At 47.7% G+C, this 19,023-nt stretch overlaps 1 protein-coding gene across 6 annotated transcripts; it reads left to right on the top strand.

Annotated features, from left to right (window-relative positions):
- Positions 1–8,198: 8,198 nt before the first annotated feature.
- On the top strand, positions 8,199–14,864 carry LOC109766338 (heterodimeric geranylgeranyl pyrophosphate synthase large subunit 1, chloroplastic). Of its 6 annotated transcripts, none has more exons than XM_045229695.2 (8): positions 8,199–8,499; positions 10,369–10,469; positions 10,816–10,890; positions 11,047–11,102; positions 11,293–11,352; positions 11,607–12,690; positions 12,782–13,012; positions 14,374–14,864. In XM_045229695.2, the coding sequence occupies exons 5-6, from the start codon at positions 11,341–11,343 to the stop codon at positions 12,660–12,662; spliced, it is 1,068 nt and encodes a 355-aa protein (XP_045085630.1). In that variant the 5' UTR covers positions 8,199–8,499; positions 10,369–10,469; positions 10,816–10,890; positions 11,047–11,102; positions 11,293–11,340; the 3' UTR covers positions 12,663–12,690; positions 12,782–13,012; positions 14,374–14,864. The 6 variants fall into 6 exon arrangements, with proteins under 6 accessions (XP_045085630.1, XP_020180693.1, XP_073357164.1 ...); XM_020325101.4 differs by having other exon boundaries at positions 8,392–9,764; XM_020325104.4 differs by lacking the exon at positions 11,047–11,102 and having other exon boundaries at positions 8,391–8,499.
- The last annotated feature ends 4,159 nt before the right edge of the window (positions 14,865–19,023 follow it).

Raw genomic sequence — 19,023 nt, 5'->3', positions numbered from 1 at the left:
AGTTTTTCAAAATTTAAAACAAAAATGTTCGGAAGGTGCCATATTTTGCATAAGTAAATATGGTGTAATAAACACATTTTTATAAAATGCCTAGATAATTTAAAATGAATTAAAACAGAAGAGAAAATAAATAAAGAAAAGAAAATACAAAACCATAAAACGAACTAACAATTTTTTTTTAGAAAAGACCCCCCCCCCCCACTGGGCCAGCTGGCCCAGCTGTTAGCCAAGCCGGCCCAACTGGCCCAACCGGCCACCCCCAATTCCCTTATCCCCCACCCGGTGAGACCCCGAACCACCACCGACACCCCCACACTTCCCCCCGCAAAATATCTCCCCCCCTCTCCCCCGATTGGATCGGGATCGAGAGGAGGAGGCCGCCGCTCGCCGCCCGAACACCGACGCCGCCCGACGCCGCCTCGCCCTCGCCGGCCTGCCTCCTCCCCTCCCCCTCCCCCGCCGGCCTGCTTCTCCTCTACACCGTCGTCCCCATCCCCCACCTCGACACCCGCTGCCTCGAACCCTACACCCCCCCCCCCCCCCCCCGTGAGCGCCCTCTTCTCTTACGCACGACCAGGCCGATGCGCGTCGTCCGCCGCTCGCCCATGTCCCGTGCACGCGCGCGCCTGCGCCGTCCCACGCGCGCACACCACCCGCGTCCCGCGTCGCGGCCATTCACGGCTCCTGCTGCCACATCGCGCTCCGCCTCGTCCACCCGCAGCTGCGACCGCTCCGGCTACTCGCCGCTCGCCCGCGCGTGTGCGCTGCACCGCTGCTCGTCGGCGCTGCTGCGGCCTCGCCGGCCTGCGCCGCCTCATCCCCTGCTCTCCCCGCTCCGGCGCCCGCCCACTGCCAGCCCCGCTCCCACCGTGGCCTGGCCCGGCCTCTCTGTGCTCTCGACCCCACCTGGCCTCGTCGTCACGCCCGCCGTTCGCTCGCCGTCGCCGCCAACAGCGGCCCCGGCCGGTCGGCGCCCCGATCTGGCGCCCTGGGGCTCTGCCCGCCGCGCTAGGGTCAGCCCCGACGGGCGCCCACGCCCGTTACCACGCGCCCGCCCCGGTCGGCCTCCTGGGCCACTGCCGGGTGGGGCCCGATGCCCCTGGGCCACTGACGTAGGGGCTCCACACCCCTAAAACGAAAATAAAAAAAGGAAATGAAAATGCAATTAATAAAATTATTAATTAGTTAATTAATTAATTTATGAATAAATTAAGTTAATTAATCCTATTTGAATTAATCTAATTAATTAGTTAATTTAATTAAATAGTAATTAATTAGCTAAACCCTAATTAAACTAAGTAGTGTATGACATGCGGGACCCACACGTAGTTGACCCAGTCAACTGCACAGTTGACTGCTGACGTCAGCATGATGTCATCTTTTACTATTCTGGATAATGTTGATTTAAAATGATTAAATAAATCCTAAAATGATTAAATCTTTAGAAAATCATATAAAATAATCCGTATCTCGGATGAAAATACTTTCTACATGAAAGTTGCTCAGAACGACGAGACGAATCCGGATACGCAACCCGTTCGTCCGCCACACATCCCTAACATATCGAACTCGCAACTTTCCCCCTCCGTTTCATTTGTCTGAAAATGCGAAACATCGGGAATACTTTCCCGGATGTTCCCCCCCTTCGCCGGTACCACCTACTGCCGCGTTAGGGCACACCTAGCACCGCTCATTGTCATGTCACGCATCGTCATGCTTATGTTTGCATTGTATTTACTGTTTCTTCCCCCTCTTCTCTCCGGTAGACTACGAGACCGACGCTGCTGCTGCCCAGTTCGACTACGGAGTTGACGACCCCTCCTACTTGCCAGAGCAACCAGGCAAGCCCCCCCTTGATCACCAGATATCGCCTATTCTTCTCTATACTGCTTGCATTAGAGTAGTGTAGCATGTTACTGCTTTCCGTTAATCCTATCCTGATGCATAGCCTGTCCTTGCTACTACTGTTGTTACCTTTACCTGCAATCCTACATGCTTAGTATAGGATGCTAGTTTTCCATCAGTGGCCCTACATTCTTGTCCGTCTGCTGTGCTATACTATCGGGACGTGATCACTTGGGCGGTGATCACGGGTATATATTACATGACACCTGTGGTGACTAAAGTCGGGTCGGCTCGTAGGAGTACCCGCAAGTGGATCTTTGTGGCGGAGCGACATGGCAAGTTGAGCCCACCTAGGCGAGAGGTGGGCCTGGCCCTAGACGGCGTCCGCGGTTACTTCAAAATAACATGCTTAACGAGTTCTTGGTATTTGATCTGAGTCTGGCCATTTGGTCTATACGCACTAACCAACTACGCGGGAACAGTTATGGGCACTCGACGTCGTGGTATCAGCCGAAGCCTTCGTGACGTCAGTGACCGAGCGGCGCACGCCGGATTGGACTGGAACGCCACTAGGCTAGGTCTGCCTCCGGCCGCGTATGCAACGTGCAGGTGTGCAATGGGCGATGGGCCCAGACCCCTGCGCGCATAGGATTTAGACCGGCGTGCTGACCTCTCTGTTGTGCCTAGGTGGGGCTGCGACGTGTTGATCTTCCGCGACCGGGCATGACCCAGAAAAGTGTGTCCGGCCAAATGGGATCGAGCGTGTTGGGTTATGTGGTGCACCCCTGCAGGGAAGTTTGTCTATTCGAATAGCCGTGTCCCTCGGTAAAAGGACGACCCGGAGTTGTACCTTGACCTTATGACAACTAGAACCGGATACTTAATAAAATACACCCTTCCAAGTGCCAGATACAACCCGGTGATCGCTCTCTAACAGGGCGACGAGGAGGGGATCGCCGGGTAGGATTATGCTATGCGATGCTACTTGGAGGACTTCAATCTACTCTCTTCTACATGCTGCAAGATGGAGATGGCCAGAAGCGTAGTCTTCGACAGGACTAGCTATCCCCCTCTTATTCTGGCATTCTGCAGTTCAGTCCACTGATATGCCCCTTTACACATATACCCATGCATATGTAGTGTAGCTCCTTGCTTGCGAGTACTTTGGATGAGTACTCACTATTGCTTTCCTTCCTCTTTTTCCCCTTTCCTTTCTACCTGGTTGTCGCAACCAGATGCTGGAGCCCAGGAGCCAGACGCCACCGTCGACGACGACTCCTACTACTCTGGAGGTGTCTACGACTACGTGCAGCCCGCTGACGACGACCAGGAGTAGTTAGGAGGATCCCAGGCAGGAGGTCTGCGCCTCTTTCGATCTTATCCCAGTTTGTGCTAGCCTTCTTAAGGCAAACTTGTTTAATTATGTCTGTACTCAGATATTGTTGCTTCCGCTGACTCGTCTATGATCGAGCACTTGTATTCGAGCCCTCGAGGCCCCTGACTTGTATTATGATGCTTGTATGACTTATTTATGTTTTAGAGTTGTGTTGTGATATCTTCCCGTGAGGCCGTGATCTTGATCGTACACATTTGCGTGCATGATTAGTGTACGGTCAAATCGGGTTCGTCACAGGTTTTCACCCTAAAAATCACAACTCGGTACTCCAAGGAGCACCACCAACAAAAAATGTTTTCCAATGCTGCCGCCCTCACTTGCGAAGGCTACTACTACAAGTCACGTACCATCAGACTCACAGGATGCCCGGTCTGGACGGGAACATATCCCGCAAGCCAAGTCTGAGCAACTGCGTGTGAAGCAAAGTCTTCATCGCCTCCAAGACCCGGCATCGCCGCTTGCAGGTCCTTCAATCACGCCATGGCATTCTCGGCATGTGTTGATCCCTTAAAAATCTTGGTGCAGACATGTCCCATGATGTCAACAAAAACATAGTTTCGCGATACACTGGTGAAGCTGGTTATGCTGATATTGCGGGTGCACACGACCGGCCCTAATCCAAACAAGGTGTCCAAAGAACGCCACATACGCCAATCTTTGGTTTCCTTCCAAGGAGAAGTCGGAAACTCGCCAATGGCCAGATCGAAGAGGACTGATCACAGGTAGGATGATGACTTAGCACGAAAACCACTAGGGCCACGTAGATCAGCTCCGCGGCATCCCCCAACCGTGCCGTCATACAGTCGTGGGCTGCGCCGTCGACACCTGGTTTAATTTGCAAGCTGTACGTACGGAGACTTTTGAGGAGATGCACGAGCTGATCCAGAATGAATGATCCTATGAGGAACATGTTAAAAGGCATTGAAGGTAATTTAAAAGGTAAATTAAGATGGGAACTGAACATGGCATGCTCGAATCCAGGCAGGATGGGAAGGAGACCGTGTGCTATGGTGGTCGAACTGGCTTCCCCAACGGGAGGCGTTGGACTTTCTGATGCACCAAGACATCAGGGTTGGGGGATGGGTGAGCGATGACCGTGTCAGGGTAGCCGTAGCTTCCAACTACGGAGTAGTAGTGAAGAAGTGGTGGTGTACTACTAGCTACGTAATGACGAAGCTGATGATCAACCCCTCACCTAATCGGGAGCTAGCAACTAACAAGGTCTCATCGCCATCAGCTGATCCGTGCCCGGAAGAACCACCGCCACGTCCTCGAGAGCTCGTTCTCAGCAAAAGCTCTTGATTGTGGTGCTTGGAGAAGGCTTAAGCTCAAGCTCAGGCCAGAGGCCACGCACCGTTTCTTCTTTGAGAGCGACCCATGCATGTGTATATCAAGTTACATCGTCACCCCTGATGGCCTGATCGATCTCGCATTCCGGAGACTAATGGCACAGCTTCTCATCTACCACGTACCATTTCGGAAAAATATAAGGAGATTCAATTCGATCGTCGACACATCATCAATAAAAAAACAAAATGTTTGTCGGGTGAACATGCATGGACACCTGGTTTAGTTTGCAAGCTGTGCGTACGAAGACTTTTGGGGAGATACTACACGGGCTGATCCGAAGATGAACGATCCTTTGATTTTGAGGAACATTTGAAAAGGTATTGAATGGCGATCGCCACCTGCCGCCAGGGCGACTTCCTCCGCCGCCGTCCTCCGGCGGCTCCCCTCCGCTGACGACCTCGGTCGTCGGTGGTGAGGGGGGTCGCCGGATCCACGTGTGTGGATTGTTTTAGGCCTTAGTTTCTTAGAATTTTGGGTTGTTCATCGTCATGGCTTCGGCGATTGCGATGGCGGCGCCGACTAATAAAACTTCAGATCCTTCCCCAACGAGACGATCCGCTTTTGGGGTGGATTTGGAAACCAGACTGTTCAAGCAAGGATGGTGCGGCAGCGGCGGCATCCTCGTGGTGGATCTGTGTCCTCGGGCTTCGCTGTTGCGACGGCGTTTGCTCCAGCGCCGGCGTGGAGCTTGGGAGGTAGTCCAGGAGCGGATGCAGATTGTGGTCTGCATCGACGGCATCTAGAAAATGGTGGATCTGGGTTCGTGGTTCGTGGCATGCAGGTATGGTTTCCTCCTCCAACGTCTTAGTTGGGCGGGGGTGCCAAATCTGGAGTTCGATGGCGTGTCCGAGGTGTTGCCCCGGTCTGATTCGTTCAACGGCAATGGCTTTGCCTTTATTGGCGAACCACCTTGAAGGTCCGCAAAGCTGCATATCGGCGATGGATCCGCGTCGAGCTCGGGTGTGGAGGTGATCCGTCATTTTCTCCTTTGGTGGCTGCTATGGTGGTGCCAGAGGCAGGTGACGGGCATTGGTGTCAAGCTCAGAGGATTCTTCAGTCTTGTTTGTAATTTTACTTCTTGGCTGATGTTCCTGTGTGCAAAGGCTAGCGTTCTGCTGTCTTTTCAGTTTTGTCAGGTCGGTATGTACGTGACTTGTATTATGGTCGTTATGATATAAATGAGACACGTATTATCATGTAAAAAAAAAAGAATGTACTTTAGAAGGTAAATTAAGATGAGAACTGAACATGGCATCCTGGAATCCAGGCAGGATGGGAAGGAGACCATGTGCTGTGGTGGTTGAACTGGTTTCCACATCGGAGGTGTTGGACTTTGTGATGCACCAAGACAAGGACCAGGGAACCACCAGCTCATGCGCATGCATGCATGCACTCCCATGCATTACTGACTAGCTCGAGATCTGTGCTAAACTAGTCTTGTCCTCTCCCTAGTCCCTTTTCTTTTTTTGCGAATCTCTCCCTAATCCTTAGTTACGTGCTGTATTTCGTTACATGATAGACGCACTTTTTATTTTGTGAAAACAATTTTTTTTTTTGCGATGGACGCACTAACCAAGCAAAGACACAGACATGCCCAGACAAGGGTCTCTTTGAGAGCAAGCATTTGAAAACGTCGATGGATTAAAACATTTGAAAACCTCAAAACATAGATTAAAACGTGTGACTTTAGAATGTGAGATTTCTTAAGTGATCACTTTGTATTGCACACGCGCGCGCGCCCACACACACGGAGAGTATTTGGTTTCTCAAATGAAAAGTTAAAAAAAAATTGATATCTTGTTATATACGAGTGAATTGCATAGGGTCGGTAGCACAACCTCATGATCAGAAGGGTTTTCATTGTATTGAGGATTTGTGGCCTCTCGATTGTAACACTGTGACAATGCAATAAAAACTCTCTTTGACCCTGCAAAAAAAAAAGGGAATGGTTTTCATAGGAGGCAAAAGAAAATAACATTCAAATTGTCCAAGATTCCCATGAAGGTCTATTTGGTTTGCAGGATTCTTAAAACATCGGAATGGAACAAACAAAAGAGTTGCACAAAAAAAAAGGATAAACAAAGATTTTAGACTGATTGGTTTGGTTCACATGGTGAATAAAAAAATTACAGTCAAGAGGCGAACCAAACATAAAAAAAATAGTTATAATTTGTTTTCTTGCAACTACATAAACAAAAAAATTGTGTTAGCCCCTTGGGAGCACTTATTTCACGCCGCAATCGTTAATTTGTTGCTATAGCGTTCACATGGGCCAGTCCATGAATCTCTTGCTTGCAGCAAAAAAAAAGCGATATCACATTTTTATTTGAAAATATTTTTTTAATCAAAAGAAAGTTTTTTTAAATTGCAAATTGAAAAATATTCTTGGAGTTCAAACAATTTTCACGAATTTGGAAAAAGTTTTGCATATTTAAAAGATGTTGGTGAATTTGAAAAATATTCATGGATAAAAAAAACTCTGTTTTTTAAGTGTTCATTTTTAAAGAAATATCAATAAATTGAAATGTGCAAATAAAAGGAGAAAAAAATAAACAGATCAAGAAAAAATGTTAAACCAGTAGAAAAACACAACAAATAAAGTAAATAAAAAACTAGGGAATACCTTAACAAAACTAGGGAAATTGGTCAGCCCATCACGACTATATAGGTGTCTGTTATTCTCAACCTGCGACACACACTCTTACATAGAGGTTCCATAGCTGACCCCACAGCCACACCTCCCGATCCATACAGTGGCTTCAAATCTAAAAAGCTTAGTACTATCTCTTTTTTTTTGCGAAAACTTGTATTACTCAAACTCAAATGTTACAATCACGACGTATGATGTCAATGACTTCCTCTGGACTGAATAGATAGATTATAACTTTAAAAAAAATAAGATGATAAAGAATTCCTCCATTTTCCTTTGCTCCATTTGCCAGGAGAAAAATTCTATTCATATATTTCTCCTCTACTATTTTCCGATGAACAAAAAAGGGGCCCCAAAAATAATCCTATAGTCGAGAAGGGCCCTTAGTTGGGTCAAACTGTACTCACTTGTAAGTATGTAAATAAATAATTAAAGGGTGTGACAATATCTCAGTCGACTGAGACTTAACAAAGTCTCAGGCAAGTAACAAAACATATAAAAATGAAGAAAAAAATCTACAAGAAATTTTTACACAGGTCTCGAAGTAAGATCTGATGAATTTAACATCGACTAAGATTTTGTTAAGTCTCAGTCAACTGAGATTTAGCAATCCTGGTAATTAAATGTGAAGACCAAATTTAAACCCGGCAATAAGAGTCGTGTGCAACGAACTCTATCCCCGTGAAAATCAGTTTATGGTTAGGGAAGTAATGGCGTTGGCATGGACCGCACGTCCATGAGCACAAGCATGACCCATGGATGATCCTGCACAACTTGTCGCGCATCCCAGTTTGTTTGTTTAGCCCGGGACGAGACTCGCGTGCCGGCGACGTGCAAACTACTCTGTTTCCATCACCTTTTTGAGGGTCCAGCACAACGGCTTCGTCTTGCCAGAGTTAAGCTTCGGTACGATGGCACAAGGCTAAAATAGTGTTACCCAAGCGTGCTTGATGGCTCAGGACCCATGTGCCAATGACCCGCCGCTGAGCGGCATGGGGTTCCTGCACCAACTTTGCACTTTGATATTTTGCCACTACTTACTTTGTAATTGATTTTTTGCCATCACTTATTTTGCACTTTGATCTTCTGCCCTCTGTCAGATGGGTCCCATGTAAAATGACAAACATACCCCTGCCGACGAGATAGACCAGAAACTGGAGGAGAGGAGCTCGTTCGCGACACATCCTCTCTCGTCCGCAGCTTTCACAGAGAGACGGCGGGGCGGCGGCCAACTCCCCGGAGCTCCCGGTGGTCCAAGGTGAGTCGTCTCTCTCCCGCCCCGGCCCCCGGCAGCCTAGGGTTAGGGTTACGAGTCGCCGCCGCCGCTCCTCGCGCTCTTGCTCCGCCACCGGCCACCGCGTGCCCGTGCGCCGCAGTCGTATCTGCTGCTCGTAGTCGTGCGAGGCCGCCGCCGCTGCTGCTCGTGCAGTGCGTGGCCACCGCTCCACGCACTTGTGCTCCGCCGCCGGCCACCGCGTGCCCGTGCGCCGCCGCCGCATCTGCTGCTCGTTGCCGTGCCAGGCCGCCGCCGCTGCTGCTCATGCCATGCATGGCCGCCGCTCCACCCACTTGTGCTCTGCCGCCGGCCACCGCTGCTGCTCGTGGTCGTGCGTGGACGCCGCCGCCGCCGCTCATGCCGTGTGTGGCATTAGGGCCGCCGGGGAGCAGCAGGGGTGGTTGGATGGTTCGAGGGACAGTGGTATCACAAGCCCACCAACAAGTCATTTCCGATGATACGCTTTTAGTGGGAGGAGACGTTCCCGTCGAAGATGAGGCGCATACGGCGACTTCGTAAATCTCAAAATGATATGCCGGCTCAGTCTCTCGAAGGTGCTCACAGGGGTAGGGTGTGCGTGTGCGTCATAGGGGTGAGTGTATGCGCGGTGTGCGTTCATAGGGGTGAGTGTATGCGCGGTGTGCGTTCATAGGGTGACTGTATACGCGTATGTATGAGCGCTTGCATCTGTATCTGTACTATGTTAAAAAAAAAGCTCGGCTAATGCCCAATTCCTGCGCCTTGTACGATGCTTGAATGGAAAGTCAGTTTATAGGCGTTGAGCACTAATCCCACTCGATCGACCACTAATACTCCGTACCGCTTCGTCATCATCGCAAAAATAGAAAATTACCCACGATCCACGCCGATCTCTCCCCTGTTTCCGCCGCCAACCGCTCCTGCCTTGCCTACCACCGCGCCACCGCCCCGCCGGCCCGTCTCTTCCCTGCTTCCGCCGCCGACCGCCGATCCACCACCGCCCGCTGATTTCCGCTCGGCCGAGGCCGCACGACGCCGCCGTGTGCCCCTCCACATCACGCCGTGGGGTTGCTGGGCGCGCCGCCGCCGATTCTACGCCGACGCCTCCGACGCCGACACCAACGACCGGCCACTGAATCCTCGAGTTGAGGCACGTTGTTCCTGGCTGCCGCCCCCGACGCCGACGCCATCTGCCGCCCCCGAATCTGTGCGTTCCGCTGCCGCTGCCGCTGCCGACGCCATCCGCCCCACGAATCCTTTCCCATGAGGTACCTTATTTTCTCTTCATTTACAAAATTCAGTGCACTCAAGGTCGATGCCAATGACCAAACCTTCTCCCGCGAGGTTTCTATTGCTAATGACCAGATCGATGCATGATGCATGTTTGCTAATTCTTCAGTGCACCTAAGATAGATAGATAGATGACCAAATGAAAAATGAGTTCAATTTCAATTCATACTGCAGCATCTAAGTACTACTCTTTGGCGACATTGCCACGGCTGCTCTGCTTTTCGTGCATTCAAAAGCACCAACCAGCAGGATGAATCTCGGCCGCCCTTTCACCTCATCAAACCAAAGTTTAAATTATATCAACACCGCACCATTTCCATGCACAGCATAGCTGCTACCTTTTTCCCCTCTGATTAACCAATGCTATGAAATGAATCGTCAAACAAAGCAATTGCCAATACAGAGGTCAGAGGGAAATACATACTAGTCTCGGCTAATAGATACTGATTGAGTTTTGACATCATCAGCTACTCCACTGCTTCATAGCCATCATTTTGTGATTATATCAAGCAGTGATATGCTCATATCTGCATATTTTTTACACACTGACTTTTGTATCCATTTACAAATTTTGATTTACAGATAGAGAATCGTAATCGGCTCGACATGAGGCGTGAGGCAGCCACAAGCCCACAACAATTTAAGTTGGGGAGATAGCAAGTACCAACAGCAGTACCACGAAGGTCCTCCCTCCTTCCTCTGCCCATAGTTAATTCATTCAGTTCAAGCTGGGTTTCAGGAAAGTATTTGTATGGAGAATGCAAGAGATGCAATCTTTAAATAAGAACAAAGGGCACAAAATCCTTCTCCAGATCAGTGAAACCCTCCTCTGATATCCCTGGCATGCATGTTCTTTTATTCCCTCGCTTCAGTTTCACATGCATAGGGCGCACCTGGGTCGCTCATGTGCGCCACCTCTGTATGATCAACCAATGATAGTCTCTGTTATGGTGCAGCTTTTGAATTCTGATCATGTTTAATTTCCTTACTTCAAACTGATGCAATGTGCTACACTGTCTTATTTTTCAGGTATACACCGAAGAGTGAAGAAAACCCTCCTTCAGTTTGTTTTACTGCTGGAATCATCTACCAACCAGGAATTTGGTGAGAATTTGTCCTATGCGATAAGGTTGACAAGACTGTTGATAAACATAGATTATACCGACAAATTAGTATTCCTATTTGTATCAGTATTCCCTCGCTTTATAAAAATCATTTACTATTAGTTATACAAATAATTTATATAGTGCATTTACACAGGAATCAAACAAGCATAGGAGCCAGAAAATAAGAATGTCATAGTACTTCATTTGGAGGTAGATCCTAGCATCGCATGACTTATTTTTAATTTCTTTTATGATTGATGAAGAACATCGGTTTGTTTCATATTCACAGAAGACACACATGCTGGTCAGCAATTCAGGCTTAGTTTGCAATGTGGCCAGTGATTACTTTGGAACAGTTCACTGTCCTTGATCTAATTTTTTCATTGTTTTACTTTGACAGAAAATTCTGAGTTATCAATCATCTTATGCCTTTCCACTCGGCCTGACAATGGCAGAGAAGGTATTCCAGAAGAAATACAGTAGTGGCCAACTACTACCTAGAGTCCTTTTCATTGCAAAAGCGAGTACTCCCATTCTTTGAGAAATTAGCTCAAATATGATAATGTGCCGATATTTAAGGGAAATTAGCTTCTATGTACTAACATAACATCTGTACCTTAAATAGTGCTAAAGGTTATATATTATGCTAAAATGCAGTCTCTTTGGCACAAATTTCTTTAATCTTCGCTGACATTTCATCGTTGTTATCTCCAGGCAAGATCATTCAATCAGATAAACATCAATGCAACCAGTTCCTCCAAATTCAGTCGCAAGCTCCATCTTCCTCCAAGAAGCACTTCACTTCATGCCAAGAAATCCACACCCAGCCTCGTACGGTGCGCTCTGACGAGCACCAGCACCGTGTTCAAGGACAAGGATCCCTTCAGCCTCGAGCGATACATGGCGTCCAAGGCAATGACCGTGAATGAAGCGCTCGACCGCGCTCTGCCGCTTGGGCACCCTGAGCGCCTCTTTGAGTCCATGCGCTACTCTCTCTTCGCGGGTGGCAAGCGGGTGCGCCCCATGCTTGCGCTCGCCGCGTGCGAGCTAGTGGGCGGTGATGAGGCCGCTGCCCTGCCGGTGGCCTGCGCCGTCGAGATGGTCCATACCATGTCGCTCATCCACGACGACCTCCCTTGCATGGACGATGACCACCTCCGGCGCGGCCGCCCCACAAACCACGTTGCCTTTGGCGTCAGCACCGCGCTGCTCGCGGGGGACGCGCTCCTGGCGCGTGCGTTCGAGCACGTCGCCCGGGAATGCACGGAGCATGGCGTGCCGGCCGACCGCGCACTCCGCGCTGTGGCAGAGCTCGCCAGCGCCGTGGGCACGGACGGGCTCGTGGCGGGGCAGGTTGTGGACCTTGCCAGCGAGGGTGCAGACGTCGACCTGGCCACGCTAGAGTACATCCACGTGCACAAGACGGCACGACTCCTAGAGGCCGCGGCGGTGTGCGGCGGCATCGTCTCCGGAGGAGCCGATGAAGAGATCGAGGGCATCCGGCGGTACGCACGTTACGTCGGCCTGCTATTCCAGGTAGTGGATGACGTGCTGGACGTGACACGCACATCCGAGCAGCTGGGGAAGACGGCAGGGAAGGACATTGCGACCGACAAGGCAACGTACCCGAAGCTGATGGGCATGGACGGGGCGCGTGCGTACGCGGCAGAGCTTGTGGCGAGCGCTGAGGCAGAGCTAGACCGCTTCGACGGTACTCGTACAGAGCCTCTGCGTCACCTCGCGCACTTCATTGCGTACCGGCAGCACTGATTGATCAGTGCAATCGGCCAATTAAAAGGTATGACAATAGTTCATTAGTCTCACCAGATTTTTCTGTTCGATTTGGATTCCATGGGATTGATATGCAATTTCCTCCTCTTGCTGAGTAGATTGACAGTGCTTGAGGAGGTCAGTGATAGTGACGTCCGATTGAGCCGCTTCATTACCCAGTCAGCGCGCCGCTTGCGGGGATGCAGCAGCATCAGCTCCCGGCCTATAGCTTCGACCGGCAGATCTATATGTGCGGGATGCGGCGGTGGCAGCTGAAAGGGAGGGCTCACCACAAGCTTCCGAACAGTCCATAGGCAAGATGACCATAGAGCTCCTGGATGGACACGCAGGTATGAAACTATTCAGTGATCCAATTCCAAAAATAATGGCACAAACCTGAAGAGGATTTGTTTCTATGTGTGTACTTGATATTCAGCCAAAAGAACATGTGCAAAATCTTTAAGAACAGATAGGAAAAAGTTGGTGGAGAGGGCAAGATTTACAAAACCTAGAAATCAAAAATGGAAAATAATACTCTGCAAGTGCAGATCGTGCAACCTGCATATCTGCAGGTTCCAGTTTATAGGGATTGTCAACCAAGACCAAAATTATAATAATCTTTATAACTGAATTTCGAAATGTATCTTGAGAATTTACAGCCCATAGAATTGGAAAGTTTCCAGTATGTAGGATCTATATGCTCAGATTGAGTTGTACGCACGTATACATTGAAAATGCAGTATGATCTCTCTCCCCCAGAAACAAATCAAGGTTAAATTAACTTGATCATAGTCTTTGGTTTGGAGTTGCAAAAGTGCCTTAGTTACCGATATTTGACGCAGGACACATGCCTTTTTCCACTGTAAAGCAGAAAACAAGTGCACATGAATAACTATCCTTCAGAATATAGGTGCAGAGTTTTCATATAGCTGTTTTTAGAACAACTATTAATGTAGCTTTGAGTAACACCGGAATAAAAATAGAGCCTGCAATAGGAGAACTCAAGCTCTTGTACAGATGGAAGGCGACCAACAACATGAATAACCAAGATTTCTCACAAACAACTGCAGCTATCCATAAAACAACGGAGGTGGTAATGAAACTTGGAGTTGGTGGATAGGGCATAAAGAAGTGATAGTCATCCTCCTTGCCTTACGATGGGCTGCTGCGCTATCCCTCCTTGCAAACTGAAATTCTACTTGTATTTTTCCTCTTATTGTTTATGGATAGACAACCCCGCAAATTTCCATACTTTATTTGAACTACTTATCACTTTGCGCAATTATTTGTACTAATGAATCAAATATATGTCAACAGAGTTGCAATCCTGCTTTAAACATGAAGGCATACCAGAAACAACATACATACATATATATGGCTCCATAAGAAACTGAAATGAAAGAACCTCACCTACCACGCTGAACTTGCCATAGTTCTGATGTTCACCATTTTTTCTAGTAGAACAAATATGATAATGCCAACATCAGCCTCTGAGTGGCCGAGGTACATAAAAATCATAATCCTTCCCAAGTGTTTTTCTTTATTCATTAGCTAAAGGTTAGGAATAGTTCAGTATAATTTTATCGATGCAAAAGCAGAGTGACACATATGTGGTGATCACATTTGTTACTTTCAATTGCACATCGTTCTCTCCCAGAAACAAATTCAACACAATTGTCTAATTGCAGTTTTATGTGCTCTGCATAATCAGTGAAACAACATGCAACTCAAGGTGCCGTATGAAGGTTGAAGGTTTGAGTAAGCGGACAAGATTCTGCACCATTTGTCGACGGCAGGGATACATGAGGATGACTTGCCCGGATCAAGGAGATGTTCCGAAGCAACCTTGAAAACCTGCTCGGTGCAAGAACTGTGGCGTCGAGGGTCACCGGCGAAACAACTGTCCCAAAGCTGCAGAACTAAAACCCCAAGAGGGCTGCTGAAATTGCAGCTAAGAGCCTAAGACAGGATCAGTGCATCTGATGAGAATAATGCATGCTGAAAGCTGAACTGTTTTGCTGTGCTGCTGTACTGACTAATTAGATCAAGTGATGAACTGTTAAGAACCAATTTATGTCTGTTTGATTAGGTGTGTTGTTGTGCAGAATTATTTTCTCATTATCATTTCGGACGATGCTAGATTAAAGACCACTGTATTTTCACATTATCATGGTGAATGTAGAGTCCTGCTGTTGCGTGTTCGATGCAGTTGTTGATCTCTTCATGAAGCTAATGCCGTTGGCGTGGACCAGATGCCCCATGGATCCTGCAGAACCCGTCGCGCATCCCAGTTTGTTTCGTAGCCCCGAGACTCGCGCGTGCCGGCGACGTGCAAACCACTCTGTTCCATGGCCTTTTCGAGGATCCAGCACAGTGGTTTCGCCTTGCGAGAGTTAGATGGGACCCGCATGTAAGCGTTGGTACGGTAGCACAAGCATAAAAAAAACGTGTTATTCTTCACGTTGGTGGCTCGGGACGCATGTGTCAGTGACTTGCCGCTGGCAAGGCATGCATTCCTCCACGTCCTGTGGCTATACTTCACTGCAATAAAGGAAAAATGAACATTTTTTTGAGTCGGGAAAAAATGAGCATTTTATATGTACCGGCCAACATGCATCTTCTTTAAAAAAATGTCCATAAGAGCATCTTCAACGCGGACCCCCAAACAGCCCTCAACAATTTTGTGATCATCAAGCATATAAGGCAACACATGATAGCGCATGTCTTTGTTAACCTTGAGTCTGCTTCCAGAATCATTTTTTTGAACTTCAGAGAGCATAAATTTGTAGTTCAGGATCCCTAAAAAATAATAGTTCACGAGTTCTAAAGAAAACCACCATCCTATAATAATGTGAGGAGGATAGAGCGCTCATCCACGGAAATTTTAGGTATTGGTCTTTCTTTGGTTGGTCCTATGCATGCATAGTCTAAATTTAGCATACTGCCCTACCGTTGATAGATAAATAGTGCATTCATCATTTGTATTCAATAGTGTTTACTTGAGGTTGCCATATGAGTGCGCTATCCGAAAGAATGCCCAATACAGAATTGTCTCAAATGCCCAGAGGACTGCAACATATGAATTTGATGGAAGTCATGTGCCCCCTACATGATTGGCTCTAAGCATGTCATCTTCTTCCATAATGGTAATCATTTATGGAAAATTGTGTCTTCCAAACATTTCATAGGTTGCAGTCCTCAGAGTTACAAGATCATCCATCCATCCAGATTGGGCATTTTTTTCGGGTAGCACTCACACATGGCAGATTTAAGTTTTTTGTGGTGACTGCGGCACTGACCATCACCCTAGCTTTCTTGTTAGACATGCCTTCTTGCAAATTTGTGTTGGCGCAAAACATGTGGCTATAGTCGTGCCCAATTAGCTCACATATGACACATACATACCTAAGGGAGACATAGTTGTAGGAGCATAAAAGCCAATTGGAACAAACCGATTAGTGACATGACTTTTTTGACAGTTCTATACTGTACAAATTATAGATTCCCTAGAAATTCTACGTCAAGCAATTACCGAGGAGACCCCATGTTAATCGGGGAAGAAAATCTCGCCACCATCCAGCGAGACAAATTATAAGGACAACGTGGGATTAAAACTTTGACATATTAAGATGTGGAATATATGGTATAGTATGTAGCTCAACCCTATCATATTGGGCTCAAATTATGTACTTCAGATCTGTTACATCCCCTATTACTTTCCTCCAATACAAGTCATCTTATTATTTTTCTATTTTTGGGCCATGTTGGACGCGCATGAGAAATAGAGTAGCAAAGATATGTAGGGAAATCTTCACCACATTCGCCATGTAGAGCATGCTCGATTGGGAGCGCAAAAATCCATGCCAATATTCAACAACTCCAAAACTTGTGAACTATTGGCCAAATTTTAGAGATTGGCAAAATAAATACCCAACAAACCGGTAGTTATTCTTTTGTTTTGCGTAAACATTTAGAATCCATCCTTTTGACACCAAACAAAGAGTGCTCGTTTTGATGTGGTAGCCAAGCACAAACTACATTTATGTAACATGGCTCTACCTTGCGCTAGGGGAGAAGCAAAGGAAATAAAGCCACGAGAAAAACATACATACCCATTTGAAACATAAAATATTATTGTTGAGTTCCTTGTCGAGATTTTTCTCATAAAAAATTCGCTAGTTCACAATTTTGCATATTTAGCTTCGTCTTGTTGTTGTGGCACTAACCGATGGCAACACGAGTAGAAAAACCCTTACATAAATAGTGTAACATCCCAAAATTTAGAATTTAGGAATGTCATTATTTAAATATGATTAATCAAAAATTTGCTTGTGATGCTTGTTCTTAGCTAAATTTGACTAAGATTTGAAAATGTTGGATTTATTGGATATTCAAATGAGATGGAATGAAAGGAGTTTCCCAAATATTCATTTTGGATTTCATTATTTGAAACAAATCCAACAAAGAAAATTAAATGAGAGAAGGTAAAATGACAACTTCAATATAAAATAGTTGGATATTTTTGAATGTTATTTGAAAATTTGTTTGGTGTTTAAAAATATTTTGGGAATTGTGTGTAATACTAAGTTAAGTTTTAGGGAACATTTATAAAGCCCAAAATAAAATTTGTAAACAATATTATATGTATTTTACGTACTATTTGAGCTGGAAATATTATCCTAAGATCCAAATGTTGGGGAACGTAGCAGAAATTTAAAATTTTCTACGTATCACCAAGATGCATCTATGGAGTCTACTAGCAACGAGGGGAAAGGAGTGCATCTACATACCCTTGTAGATCGCGAGCGGAAGCGTTCCAATGAACGTGGATGACGGAGTCGTACTTGCCGTGATCCAAATCACCGATGACCGAGTGCCGAACGGACGGCACCTCCGCGTTCAACACACGTACGGTGCAGCGACGTCTCCTCCTTCTTGATCCAGCAAGGGGGAAGGAGAGGTTGATGGAGATCCAGCAGCACGACGGCGTGGTGGTGGATGTAGCGGGTCTCCGGCAGGGCTTCGCCAAGCTTCTGCGAGAGAGAGAGAGAGGTGTTGCAGGGGAGGAGGGAGGCGCCCAGGGCTGTAGGTTGCTGCCCTCCCTCCCCCCCCCTTTATATAGGCCCCCTTGGGAGGGGGGGCCGGCCAAAACCCATCTAGGGTTGGGGGGGGCGGCGGCCAAGGGGTGGAAAGGGGTGCCTTGCCCCCCAAGGCAAGGGGGAAGTCCCCCCACCCTAGGGTTCCCAACCCTAGGCGCATGGGGGAGGCCCAAGGGGGGGGCGCCCAGCCCACTAGGGGCTGGTTCCCTTCCACTTTCAGCCCATGGGCCCTCCGGGATAGGTGGCCCCACCCGGTGGACCCCCGGGACCCTTCCGGTGGTCCCGGTACAATACCGGTAACCCCCGAAACTTTCCCGGTGGCCGAAACTTGACTTCCTATATATAATTCTTCACCTCCGGACCATTCCGGAACCTCTCGTGACGTCCGGGATCTCATACGGGACTCCGAACAACTTTCGGGTTTCCGCATACATATATCTCTACAACCCTAGCGTCACCGAACCTTAAGTGTGTAGACCCTACGGGTTCGGGAGACATGCAGACATGACCGAGACGCCTCTCCGGTCAATAACCAACAGCGGGATCTGGATACCCATGTTGGCTCCCACATGTTCCACGATGATCTCATCGGATGAACCACGGTGTCGAGGATTCAATCAATCCCGTATGCAATTCCCTTTGTCAAACGGTATGTTACTTGCCCGAGATTCGATCGTCGGTATCCCAATACCTTGTTCAATCTCGTTACCGGCAAGTCTCTTTACTCGTACCGCAATGCATGATCCCGTGACTAACGCCTTAGTCACATTGAGCTCATTATGATGATGCATTACCGAGTGGGCCCAGAGATACCTCTCCGTCACACGGAGTGACAAATCCCAGTCTTGATCCATGCCAACCCAACAGACACTTTCGGAGATACCCGTAGTGCACCTTTATAGTCACCCAGTTACGTTGTGACGTTTGGCACACCCAAAGCACTCCTACGGTATCCGGGAGTTGCACGATCTCATGGTCTAAGGAAAAGATACTTGACATTGGAAAAGCTCTAGCAAACGAAACTACACGATCTTTTATGCTATGCTTAGGATTGGGTCTTGTCCATCACATCATTCTCCTAATGATGTGATCCCGTTATCAACGACATCCAATGTCCATGGTCAGGAAACCGTAACCATCTATTGATCAACGAGCTAGTCAACTAGAGGCTTACTAGGGACATGGTGTTGTCTATGTATCCACACATGTATCTGAGTTTTCTATCAATACAATTCTAGCGTGGATAATAAACGATTATCATG

This window comes from Aegilops tauschii, chromosome 6 (genome assembly GCF_002575655.3).
Source record: "Aegilops tauschii subsp. strangulata cultivar AL8/78 chromosome 6, Aet v6.0, whole genome shotgun sequence".
Taxonomy (NCBI): Eukaryota; Viridiplantae; Streptophyta; class Magnoliopsida; order Poales; family Poaceae; genus Aegilops; species Aegilops tauschii.
The sequence above is the reverse complement of the archived record's forward strand: the minus strand, read 5'-3'. Positions and strand labels throughout refer to the sequence as shown.